At 41.0% G+C, this 13,440-nt stretch overlaps 1 protein-coding gene across 5 annotated transcripts in view; it reads left to right on the top strand.

Moving 5' to 3' along the window:
• DPP4 (dipeptidyl peptidase 4) overlaps nt 1–13,440 on the top strand; it is a 42,047-nt gene continuing 28,607 nt past the window's right edge. For all 5 annotated transcript variants that reach the window (XM_076342762.1, XM_076342763.1, XM_076342764.1 and 2 more), the window contains exons 1-7: nt 1–47; nt 129–213; nt 9,362–9,460; nt 10,029–10,123; nt 10,243–10,317; nt 12,309–12,361; nt 12,463–12,535. In XM_076342762.1, coding sequence (XP_076198877.1) covers nt 42–47; nt 129–213; nt 9,362–9,460; nt 10,029–10,123; nt 10,243–10,317; nt 12,309–12,361; nt 12,463–12,535 — 486 coding nt within the window. In that variant the 5' untranslated portion in view covers nt 1–41. The remainder of the gene's footprint in view (nt 48–128; nt 214–9,361; nt 9,461–10,028; nt 10,124–10,242; nt 10,318–12,308; nt 12,362–12,462; nt 12,536–13,440) is intronic.

Raw genomic sequence — 13,440 nt, forward strand, 5'->3', positions numbered from 1 at the left:
CCGCCGCGCCGGCCGCTCCGCTCCGCCGGCCCCGCCGCGCCATGAAGGTGGGTTGAAGGGGGGGGGGCGGCAGCGCACGCGGGCCCGGCGCGGCCGCGGCTGCCGCCCGACGGGAGTTCTCCTTGCAGACCTTCCTGAAGTGGCTGCTGGGGATCCTGGGGGTCGCCGTCGTCGTCACGGTCATCGCCGTGCCCCTGGCTCTGCTCACCGGCAGTAAGTCCGCGGCGGGGCCGGGAGGGCAGGGGCAGGGCGGCGGGGGGCTCCCTGCGGCCGCCGGGGCTCGGGCTCTGCCGGGCTCGGGGGACCCGCAGCCGCGACGCCCACTGCAGCGGGGGGGAAAGTTCTGCTGAAAGTTTGTGATTTAGGAAACAGGGTCGATAGAGCTGGAGCTCCTGGGAAGCTGGGAGGTACTTCGTCAAGAAGGTGTCTCACCTGGGAGGATGGGGGGCGCGGGGGGGAGTTAGAAAGTCCCTTGAGTCCCGCGTGAGCTGAGAAAATACTAGTTACAAGCATTATCGTTTTCAGCATTTTCCTTTCCTATTGCAGCTGAAGGCTGTAGAACCAGCAGTAAAATGCCAGTTAGTCAATTTTCTAGGGTGTATTGAAGAGATAAGATTATATTCCCTCTAATTTGCTTTCTTTGCATAGTTTTTGTTAACGTTATTGAGTGAAATTATATACACAGCACAGTTACAGAGGTCAGAAAAGTAGGAAAAGATTTGGAATGCATTTTTGGACTCTGATCGGTTTGTACTTTCCAGGTTGTCCTTGTAGCTCTGGATGTTAATGTGAAACAGCATTAAATCCTCATCAAGCAATGTATTGCTTCCAGCTGGTAGGACAGAACTGCAGGCTAATCTCTCTTTTTGTGTTCTTACGATTAACAGCTGAGGAGTCATGATAGTAGAATTCAGCACTGCAAACTCTAAGGGAACAAAGTGTTTTCTAGACTAGACCTTTGGTGGTCTTCTGTTTGTGAGATGCACCCCAAGAAGTGTGAAGACGTGGATGTTGATCTTGACAGTGTGTTCAGGAATGAACACGGCAATTACTTATGTGCACAGAAAGTTCTGGTGGTTTTATTGTATGTCAATTAAAGAGGCAAAGCTTGTGTCACTAGTGTTTATAAGGCATAATTTCCATTAAACTTTTTTGCAATTCAGCTCGGTCATTATTAATGTCACAGTCATTAAAAACTAGATTTTCAAAGTCCAGATACCTGATTTACATACCTCTGGGCTAAAACTTGCATCAGTGGATGCTGACTCTTTCCTGTTATTTTTGGGCACCTTTTTGCCACTTATCTCAAAAAAGCAGATGTTTGAGGTGACAGAAAATACTCTTAGTTTCAGAAGTTGGGAAGAGCAAGAGAAAGGGTCTTGATAGCTTGTCAGATGCATGTGTGCAGGTATAACACCTAGTGAAAGAATTCAGTATGCAGGCCTGAACTCTGCTGAAGAGTTGGTGCTTGTCTACCTTAATGCCAATGCTGTGTCTTACTGAAAATCAAATGGGTTTTCTTCTTTCATAAATTGTAGCATAGGAATCCTTTTGCTCTAGAAGTGGCTGCAGTCAGTCACTGAGTATACAGTAAATAGATTTTACTTTAAAGAAACGCTTCTGTTGGATGACATACAGAATATCACCATGCTATCAGCCTTGGTTTGCGTCACTACAAGAAGGACGTTGAGGTGCTGGAGCGTGTCCAGAGAAGGGCAACGAGGCTGGTGAGGGGTCTGGAGAACAAGTCTTATGAGGAGCGGCTGAGGGAACTGGGACTGTTCAGCCTGGAGAAAAGGAGGCTGAGGGGAGACCTCATCGCTCTCTACAACTACCTGACAGGAGGTTGTAGCGAGGTGGGTGTTGGTCTTTTCTCCGAAGTAACAAGCGATAGGACGAGAGGAAATGGCCTCAAGTTGCGGCAGGGGAGGTTTAGATTGGATGTAAGGAAAAATTTCTTTACTGAAAGAGTGGTGAAACATTGGAACAGGCTGCCCAGGGAAGTGGTGGAGTCCCCATCCCTGGAGGTATTTAAAAGACGTGTAGATGAGGCGCTTAGGGACATGGTTTAGTGGGCATGGTGGTGTTGGGTTGACGGTTGGACTCGATGATCTTAGAGGTCTTTTCCAACCTCAATGATTCTATGATTCTATGATTCTATGATTTTGCTTGTAAAAGAGTAGGGCAGCGTGTCAGTCTTTTTACTGTTGGCTCAAATTAATGCATGGGAAATTACCTAGCACACCCAGGTAGTTCACTAGGTCTCTCTGGATGAAATAAGGACTGAGATGGAGAGGTCCCAGTTCAAAAACTTGGAATTCCTGTCTCTTCCCAAATCAGGCCAGCAGTAACAGCTGAGTAACAACAGTGACCATTATAGTTCAGGAGCTGCAGGGTGCTTTTGAATTTTGACTGAGGGGTGCTCAACAAATGTTTTCTGTTAGCTGAGAGTGTACAGGTGGTGCACTTATAATTACTCCTTTATAGGTTAGAGCACAGAATCACTGACAGTTTGATTATATGGCTTTTACCAACGACCTCAGGGCATGTGAGTCACCTGAGGATGCCTCCTGGGATGGTACAGGTGCTGGACTGAGGACAAAATGAAGGGCAGCAAAATTGAGGGGCGGTGGGGAGGAGGAGCAGCAGCTCACATGACTATGACTATGTGAAATCAAACTATTCTGAAAAAAGTCATTGTAACTGCGATCAAGTCTTTATTTCATCCCAATGGTTCAAGCATTGTGCAGGGAGTGAAAATGATGATTATTGATATACACAGATGATTTTGAGTTTGGATTTCTTACCTTTGGCCTGCTGCTCTTCTCCTCACCGTGTTTCTCAATGTACTTTCATTTCATAAGCTTAGTAGTCATACAGCACAGAATTAGCGTGATAAATGGGCTCCAGTGCTCTGAAAGATTGTGAAATTTTGCCACTCCAGAGGAGTTCTGGCTTGTTGGCTGGACTGTAGGCCTGGCGAGTGGAACTTCTGCTCCTTCTCTTGCAGCCATTTAGCATGGGCAAATACTGCAGACTTAAATTTGCAAAAGGGTTTCGTAATTTTGGGTGCAGCCCTTCAGTATTTACCTTGAGGGTCTTCAGCCAGAACTGTGTACAAAATTCTATACTTTTTGTTTATACCCACTGCCTATTTTGCCACCTTCTTTTATATTTAATAATCACACGGGGCTACTTGGCATCAAACAGTTTAATCTCAAAACAGCCTTGGGGGCTGTATTTGAAGTCTGTTGATGAAAGCATTGTGCTTTGAGGAGCTATTCAAGAGGTGACTACAGTAGCAAGTGGTTACCCTCAAAGCATGAGTTATTTTCTAAAAAAATCATGTCTGCTCATGATTCACTTATCTACTTATGCTTCTGTTACCATAAGTCGGCAGATTAAAAACTCTCTAAGACTCAATTTGGAGTTTTAGAAAGCAGGCATTCTTTATTGCGGCGCTGGGCGCACAGAGGATCGCTCCACCTAGTGTGTGTGCCGAGCTGCTTAACTATAGGAGTTACGTGCAATCAGAATATACATATTCATTAGATTTCCAAGAAATGATTAACATATTCATGTTATTTCATTAACATATGTAAAAGTCTTTAACGCATGCACTCTTATGTCCATTGGTGGTCTTTCAGGGTCCTCTGGTGGTCATCGATAGTCTTCCTCACCGTGACCGCTAGTTGAACTCAGTTCTTGCGCATGCACAGTTTGTTCTTTGGCTCGGTTTGCACAATTTCACCCTCGCAAACTACCTGTCTTCAGCATCACTTCCTTATCTACAAAGTTTCAAGGTCTTCTTTCCTACTGAATGTTGAGCTTATCTATTCACAGCATATACCCCTACTGCACGGAGTATACCCCTACTGAATGTTTAGCTTATCTATTCAGAGAGTATGTCAAGCTTGGCTACATTATGTCCAGTAAAGAGAACCGTATGTCTCTTCAGTATTCCTTTGTACTCGGTATCACTTCTCCCATGATTTTTCTCCTGTAACTTTCCATGCAAAAGGCAGATTGAAACATCCAGTGGCCATACACCATTACCTCTTCTCTAACAGCAGTTCTTGTTACGGCCAGCTGGGCAGGAGGGCCAGGAGTAAGAGGAAGAGTAGCCAATGCTGAGAGCAGAAAGGAGATGGTGCAATATTTAGTATCATTCTGCTGCCATGAGCAAGTCATAAACAGCCTTACAGTGGGGGGTCCTATACAACTGTCTGGTCACAAACCAGGTGGTTTTCACCTAGAGGTCTAATTCTCCAAGGGTGAGATATTCACTAAATGAGAAGGCTCATCACTGCCATGGTTAGATGATACTGTGTGTGGGCTTCTGTGGTCTTTTAATAGAAATGTGCCTAGAAGAAGTTGGAAAAGCACAGCAGGTGCTGGGGAAGTTAATGACCTTAAGGTGCCTGAGAGTACTCTGTGAGTCTGATGCCTCACTGATGTGTTGGGTATTACTAGTGGCTGGTAGAAAGCTACCATAAATAGAGATAAGGGTTACTGGCAGCAGAAGTCCAATAAATTCATGTTGTCATCCTGGATTTGAAGTTGAAGAGTGTTGAGACTGTTGAGACAGCCTCGTGCTTCAAGGACTCGAGAGGTGAGGTTGCAGGTCTTCCTCACAGCCATGTTAATGTGTAACTGAAAAGAAAAGGAAATAAAAGTCTCTAGATAGCTCTCATCATTGTTCTGTTGGGGGTGGTCATATCTACAGTCTTGCCCTGTTTATCCTATCTACGTTGTGTCCTGAACTAAGCAAATTTGTGACTGGGTGGTGTGGAGCAGTATCTATTGCCAGTGTCAACACCCTGCTTGCAACTGAACAGTATGTTTAAAATACAGAGAGGCTTCTGGCTGATATACAACCCTCGTATTTGAAGACTTGTGCCACAAGATGCCTGAATCTGGCAGCTGTGATCTGTCACGGTTTTCTTGGGAATAAGGGGTCCTGTATTACTGCAGTTTCTGAAAGGCAATAGGTTTAAGGGTGTTTAAAATCTCTAAGGGAATTTAAATCTATGGATCAGAAATCGATCTTTGAAGTAGAATCTCTTTGCATCTAGATTCAAAAATTAAGGTTTAGATAAGAATCTTGACTCTGTGTGGTTTTTTTAGAGAACCATTATATAAACGGTGAGCAGTAGTGAATCCAGTAACCTAGCTTCAAAGGACTTTAATCAAAATCATGGCTGAAATTCTCTCCAAAGTTGTATGGGAGATACAGCAGGTTAATTACCATGTTGTGAGTGTGCTGTAGACTTGTCTGACCAAACAGTCTTTTGGCTTCAATCCGACTGTTCTAACCAGTCTCTTTTCACCATGTATTCATGCACCTTGCTCTGCATTACAGGATCCTTGTAGTCTTCATGTTATGTGTGGATATATTACCTTTTCTAGCTAGTGAAGGAAAAGATAGAGAATGGAAATGTTTTCCTGCTATATGTCCTTGACTTCTGTAACTGTCATTTAACTTGGTTATCTACCTTAATTCAAATGTTGAGTAATGTAATATAAAAAAATTTACAAGCAGTGGATTGCTATCTGTAGAACACTTCTGCTATTTTTATTTCCTTGCTTTGCATGAGATGGGGCAAATTTGAGGGGGACTCCAGAGCTATTGATTACAAAGTTAATGATTACCTCCCTCTGGGGACGTCTCTGCAGCGCCAGAGAGTGACGCCTGGGTGAACTGCCCTGGAAGGTGTCACGGCGCTCACCCGTTGGTTATGGTCTCTCCTGGATGGCCAGTATCGGCTGCTGGGAATCAGATGGGATTCTGGGTTAAGTGAACCTTTGGCCTGACCCAACAGAGTCATTTTTACTTTCTTCTTTGCTGGAAATCCATTTCTGTGCTCTAATTGTCACATATCTCAGGCAGCAACTGGGGGCTTGAGTGTAGGGGGGAAGGTTTTTGAGTGCTTTGTTACACACATTGGAAGAGAAACAGGGAAGAAGGAAGGTTTGGAAAAAATAGCCTGAAATGTCACTTACTTTTCTGACTAACTAATGAATCAGTCAGGTTTCCCTTCCTGCATCTCTCACGCTGCTCCTAAATTACATTCTTAGATTGCAGATCATTCTCGCTCTTGTTCTGTTGTTACTTAAAAATGGCAATACTCATTCACCTTTTCTGATTTTTATCGTTTCTCTATCCCTTTCTTTCTCATTATTGCTGAGCATCATGCTTGTACTCGTCTTTCCCTTGTTGTACTTCTTCCAGTCTCTCTTGGTAGTGGTGATCGTGCAGTAAAGCTTCCATTATTGCTGGTTTTGTAGTTTTCCATCTCTTTTAAGTTGGTTACATAATTTCTTGCTCTTTTGTATTACATATGGAAATTAGTAAAATGAGCCTTGACTGGGAAATAAACAACACATATACCAAAAGTAATTTCTCAACAACTTTAGATTTTGGTGTGGTGATGTGTCACACCATAAACCTTACACAACAGTTAACTTCTTGTTTACTTTACACCTACAGAAACCAACTCAATTTTTCTCTTGAGAAAGGGTGATGTATTAAAAAAAAAAAAATCCAAAATTGAAAAAAACTGTTTAGCAACTTCATATGAGTACTATTTACATAAAAGGTTAAGAGCCTTCTTCCCAGAAGGACTTAAGTTTTTGCTGTTGTAACAGGGGTATTATGATGCAAATATTTCCAGTGTATCATTATGACAGTGGAAACACGTATGTGCTGCTGGGGGTGAGAATAGGGTAGAGATGAAGAGCTAGTCATTTGGAATTCAGAAAACTAAGTCTGTATCTGGAATAGTCAAAAAAGAAAAATAGCAAGAAAATTCAGCCTTCACAGCCTCCCTGAGGTACCTAAGAGTGAAAGAAGCTGTTTTGCTAAAATATGAACATACATTGACCTGTATCCAATCTTCAAAGCCAATAAAATGCTCTTGAATGTCAACAACTACTTTATTTTGTCAAAATAAACCTGTTTGACACTTTTTTCCAAATGGAATCTGAACAAGAACCACCAAAATGCAGAATTCAGTGTATGTTGAGTATCTTTGGTCGGTGGCATAATGTGGATAAGTAAGAATATACTGGTAGTGGCCTATCTCGCAAAATACTTCAACTAGAACTTTTATGACTATACCCTTACAGCTTGGCGTATGTTTTCATGTTCAGTTACTATGTGGAAGGTGTTGACAGAAAATGAAATTTTAATTTTATACACAGCCAACAAATCTTAATAGTGGCCTGATTTTTAGTAATGAGACCTCAGCAAAATATGTATGTCACCAGGGGGAAAAACATTTCTCAGTTTGGAAAAATCCCTAAACCTGTTCATCAGCCACCTGTCTTAAGCTGCTCCTCCTTTTCCAAGAGAGAATTTTGTTGCTTTCTGAAGCCCCTCTAATTGAAAATGACACTTACTCAATTAGGAAGGAGAGAAGTGATATTCCCAACTAGACAACTGTGCATGAATATCAAATGCACACTTGTTCATAATCCATCAAATTAAATATTCAGTTAATACAGAATAATTAACCTGAGAAATTAATATTCTCACGGAAACTTCATGAGCAAGAAATCTAGACTGGTAATTTTTCAGAACAGTCAAATTTCAGATGGAATTGAGCAAGCAATTTTTTTAACCTTTGCTGAGCATCTTAGACTAAAATCATTATTTGACTTTTATTGCAGCAATGGCTGTACAGTCTGTGCTGTATATATGCAACGTGCTTATTGTTTGGAAATAAGAGTAAAACTGTAATAGCTAATATAAATATCTTCCTTTCATGTTCCAGATGTCACATGTATTTAACTTGCAGAAAGATAACCTACAAAAATTATCATGAGGTGCTTTTCTGTGTGCGTGTGTCCCCAGGGACTTTGCACTCTCTTTCTTCTTCAGCATAATGAAAGGAGGGGCTGGCTGTTTTAAAAGTATCTGAAAGACTGGGACTCTCAGAATTGATTTGGGCAGGTATTATCTTGGCTGATCAGTCACCACATCTGTACTTGAGTGTTTTTATCAATTGTTTTTATCTTAGGTCTTTTGATTTGTACTGGTAGTAACAAAAAAGTAATGATTTAGCCAGTTGAAATAGAAATTGCTTCCCTTTGGAATGTGTAGATTTGTATGAGGGTAGTTTTTAGGTTTCCATTTAAAAAAAAAAAAAAAAGGCAGGAGAGGAAGCAGGGAGAGAATTGCACACCTGAATTTAAAAAGTGTTTTCAGAGGAAAAAGATCACAAAGACTCACAAACCTATTATTATTATTATTATTATTATTATTATTATTATTAGAACCTTTCAGACTTTGGAAAGAGTAGTTTGTGCACTGCAGCCAGTAAGAAAGAAATACTTTTCATAGAAGTTGATTGCGATGCACTGGAGCTGATGACCAAACTCATTAGCTTAACTGGGTTCAAAAGTTCACTTAGTCTTTTCATAGTAACCCAGTTACTTGGCTTTAATTTTGCAGTTAAAATAGTAACGTTGCAGAAAATATTAAGATACCTTGGTGAAAAACACATCAAGAGAGGGATAAATGTTTAACCAGTTATTTCATCATAAGCTTATCAGTGTTTGTGATTTAATTATTTTTTTAAAATTAGACCTTCCTTGAAAATTTTACTGATCCTCAGATTTTTTTATTTGAGACATTTCTGAAATTTGAGTTTCATGATAAGAAGATGAGTCACAATTGAAGGGTTCATGAACAGGAACAGCAGTATTACGGAATATGTGATAAAGTACAGCAGCTGCTTTAATTTTAGGGTATCTTTCAAGGTCTGTACATTACTCACATGGATGCCACATTTCATTCATCTGGACAACCTTGCCTGTCCACCGCTCTCAAACATGGGCATGTACGTCTCTGCTTTGCATGATCCACCCCGCAATTGATGTCTGATGCAAATATTAGCAGTCAGAGCTCTGCAGTGAAGTTCCCAGAGTGAGCATAGGGGTGAAGGGCACTAAGATCACATCTTTCCTATTTTTGAGGAGTACAAGTATGCATTTCCTCAGATGAGAGGGCCAGAGGTCTTCTGTTTATTTTTGTCACTGTCAAAAAGGTATTTTCATTTACTCAAAAGATAACAGTTCTTGTGTACCTTAAAGTAAAATACCAGCAGAGAAAAGGCATCTGTAATTTTTACATGAGTTTGTTGAGTGATCTCACCGGTACTCCTTTATTTTATGCTTGCTGAATTTATCTTGCAGTAAAGCTTTAGTGCCTTCTCACTGCTGGTACTTTAGAGCTGGTTAGCTAAACCACATCAATAACCAGCAACAAAAAACCACTTATTTTAGTAGTCAGGTTAAGAAGCTGGGGTGGAACAACTTGCAGCAACATCAAAATCTCTCTTCTGTCTCTTTCTTTCAGAAAGTACCTCTGAGCCTGATTCACGAAGAACATATACTCTACAGAATTACTTGAACAATGACTATAAGTACAGAACACATAATTTGCAGTGGATTTCAGGTAATTCATTTCTACATACAGCATGAATGTCAAGAAAATGTACTACCTTCAGTAAACACGTATCTTCGTGCTGAGGTCACTACTGTATCCTGAAAAAAAAAAGTTAAATTATTTAATGGTGCCATTATAGAAAGGTGCGTAGCTCAGGGTTATGATTTTTTTTTTCCTCCCCTTAGATACAAGTTCACATTCATGGCAAGCTATATTCTCCTACTGCTAAAAGAGCATACTTACTTCTATGATTTTTGTAGAAGCATGTTGTACTCTGAAGCGTGTCAGCTTCCTGTGCATCAGGCTATCAGGGAACAGGAGGATACAGGGCGCTTTTCCTTTTGAACATGCCTAGTGCCCCAAGGGAAAGAGATGACAAAGGCAGAGGCTGTGAGCCCCAGGACTACATTTTGTGGATGTTCTTGTGCTATAAGCATCCTTTCTTTACAGAAGTGGGAAACACAACATTGACCAGATTTTTGAATTTTATTTCCTGCTTAAAAACATAAGGGGGAAAAGAGAAGTAACTGATGAGCATTTTACTTGTTGTTTATTAGCAGCTCTCTTGTTCTTCTAGGAAATGAGTATCTTCACAAAACAGCTAATGGGAACATCCTACGTATCAATGCTGAGACCGGAACATCCTCAGTAGTCTTGCTGAATACAACATTAGTATGTTGACTTATATATGATATATGCAGACATTGGGAAAGGTATTGAATTTAGTATTCTGTTCTGCACATTTCTTTGGAATAAGTGCTTAATGTGTTCCTTTTGCCCTTTGTTGACAGGATAAATACAAGGCAACCACAGTTATATTATCTCCTGACCAAAAGTTTGCTCTTCTGCGGTACAGCTATACAAAGGTACAAGTGCATTTTACTCCTCTGAGGATGAAACTGGGAAATAAAGGTTTGGGAACAACTGGGCGAGAAGGTGGTCTTGAAAGTAGGGATGGCAGAGGCTGAGAGTGTGTGAGGGAAATGCAGGAGGATGGATGAATGAGATGGATGTCTGCAAGGGAACGGTGAAGTTGAGCAGACAGGAAAGAGAGTCTGATATTGTCTGTGAGCTTGGCAGAAGAGAGGTGACTGCCTGAGAAAAGAAGCTGGATAAAAAGTGGATGGAGAGATATCCCAAGGAGAGTGAGGCTGGATGGTTCATCTGGGGAGACAGGCTAGAAGAGTAGATAGGCATGACTGTCCAAGGAGTTGTGTGGGTAAGGAGGAGTGATGAGTAGATATGCTTGTATACATACGCTTGTACATATATGCTATGTATATATATGGTTGTTACATTGTGGTGTTAGGACTTAAGAATTTAAAACTGAGGTGAATGAAAAGCAGCATATGCTTGTAAGAGAAAGCTGTCCTCTTGCACTTGGAGTGGACTTGGGTGCCCTTGTTCCCTACTGTCAGCAAGCATGTGAAAAACCTCCAGCATAATGCCTCATCCTGGCTTGGTGCTGAACCATGCAACAAAGGTCAACCTACGTTTATGCCAGCTGGCATGAAAACCTGGTCTGTGTGCCACTTGAGGACAGTTACAGAAACCTAAAGGAGGCAATAATTTGCCCTACAGTGTGTGCACTGAGAAGCCAGTAACTTCGTTGTTGTTTCCTTTTTTTTTCCCTAGAGAGCTGCCTGTTTTGTTTGTAAAAAGCTCAGTGCTGACTTGTGCAGTGTACAAATACTCAAGCACTGTGTCACTCAGCTCTGTGTACGTGTTCTGGCTTTGCAGTCCAAGAATGCCTCTCTCACTGTGCCAGCCACAATCCATGCACTCAGTCATCACTTTTTTGCAGTTTTAGCTTCCTTGCTAGGTACTAGTAAGCCAGTTACCTTTTGTCTTTCTGAATTGTTCAGAACTGTTTGACTCTTCACTGCATCATTAGTGGCCACAAAATGCCTTATATGTTTCCAGCCACCCTAGACATCCCCTCTACTCGTGATTTATTGCTCTGTAGTATTTTATTTGTTGCAGTCATTAGAGTTAATTTTATTTTAATGCTGAAGCAAGCTCTTTTAACCTTTATATAATAGTGTGATTGAAAGTTATGTTATTATTAATCTTTATTGCAAGAAAACAGAGTAACAAAATGAATCATGAGAATGTAGATACTTCTTATGTAATAGCCATCTGGTTGTGTAGTACTAAGTTATTGTTTTATATCTTCATACAAATCTTCAAGAACCATCATAGAAGGTAGCATTATTGTAGCGTGTCAACACCGTGGGCTAAATCAAACCTCTTCAGCCCCACATAGTGAACACATTTAAATGTGTCTAGATTATCATCGTCATCTTTCTCTCTGTAAGTGCCCACAGAGTGATACAGACTTCAAGAGGCAGGTTTCTGAGAGAAGGAGTTTATTTCTGTGATAATATGAATGGGAATAGGTCAGCCTGAAAGTGGAGGAACTGCTACAGAAATACTGCTGGGACTTGTGAGGACTACTAAACAGTAAGATGCCGAGTTAGACAATACAGCATGGAAAATGAGACAGAAAACAGAAAGTGTGCCAGTAAGGCAGAAGGAGGAGGATAAACTGTGCATAGGTACCATAGTCTGCCATGTAGCTACAAGGATTTCTGAAAATCTGCAGCATCTCTGGCCTCTGTATCTCTGTCCTTAACCAGTCAGTGGCCTCTGTCATAGTGTTTAAGTGATGACCCCAGAGGGGTGGCAATTCTTTAGTCTTTTCTTAAACCTTGCATAGATTTGTTACCCTTGTATGTTCATTGTGTTCTGTCTGTCTTAAGCAAAAGCATGAGGAGGGTTTCAGAGATAGTTAAAACTGAGACACGTGAATCCTGATGAAACGTATTTTCTTCATTTTAAAATAATTCTTTTGCAGTTGTGGAGGCATTCCTATACAGCTTCATATCACATCTATGATTTCAATAGCAGGTCAGTAATTTTTGCACACGAGATGTAGTTTTAGCATTATTTTGCAATGAAATGACATTTCACTGATTTCTCTTAGCTGCATTTTGCTTTTGTTTTTCCAGTTCTCTCTTAGATGATGGACTACTCCCTAATAATACGCAATATATATCCTGGTCACCTGTTGGTCACAAACTGGTTAGTAAAGATAAGTGAAACTTAAACAGTCATTTTTGTACACGTGACATGGAAGCTCACGTTGTCTGTACCCTTGAGGTTTTGGGGCTTCCCTACTGCTAGATAAAATAGCTGAACTAGTTTCCAAGTTGACTACTATTTCTCGAAAGACTCCAAAATCCCTCTGTGTGTTTTGTTTTGTTCTTTAATGAAAATGCATTCCTGAAAGTAGTAGTGGCCCCAGTAGTCATATAAGGCATAAATGCACAGGAACTTAATGTTTTTACAGTTGCAGACAGTAGTTCATCCCTTTCAAAGGCAACAGCATTACAATTGTCTACTTACTCATCATGGTGGCTTTTATCTCCTCCTAATTACACCATAAGCAATGAAGTGTTGATGGGTGCATGTAACAGGGATTACAGGATCAAAATCTCTCTGGTATTCTTTCCCACTGTCCTTTTCTTCCTCCTCTCCTCCCTGATCCATGGCAATCGTGACAGCCATTGTGTGCAAGGCTTGTGCATTCCCTGTGGTGAGCGTTGGATCTGACTTAAAGATCTGTCACAGGGGAATGTGATGTTTATTTATTCTTATTGCTTGTAGTATAGGTATTATAGAGCCCAACCACAGAAGCAAAGGATGTTGAAAAGAGCTTTCTGCATCGCAGAGCAAAGCTCTGGAGTAAAACTGTGTTGTTCAGTTGTTGGAGAGAAAAAACGGGGGTGATGAGAGAGGCAGGCAGGTGCCAATAACTGGAGGAGTTCTGAGCACTACTGAAGAAATGCACCATCTTTGCAGGTCTATTAGCAATGCAGAGACCCCCATCAATGTTTTACCAAAGTACTGATAGTTTTCTTTGAAAGACAAATTAGTGGAAAAACAACTCCTAATGAAGGAAAATAAGCTTGTATCTCAACAGAAAA

Source organism: Aptenodytes patagonicus, chromosome 6, assembly GCF_965638725.1.
Source record: "Aptenodytes patagonicus chromosome 6, bAptPat1.pri.cur, whole genome shotgun sequence".
Lineage (NCBI taxonomy): Eukaryota > Metazoa > Chordata > Aves > Sphenisciformes > Spheniscidae > Aptenodytes > Aptenodytes patagonicus.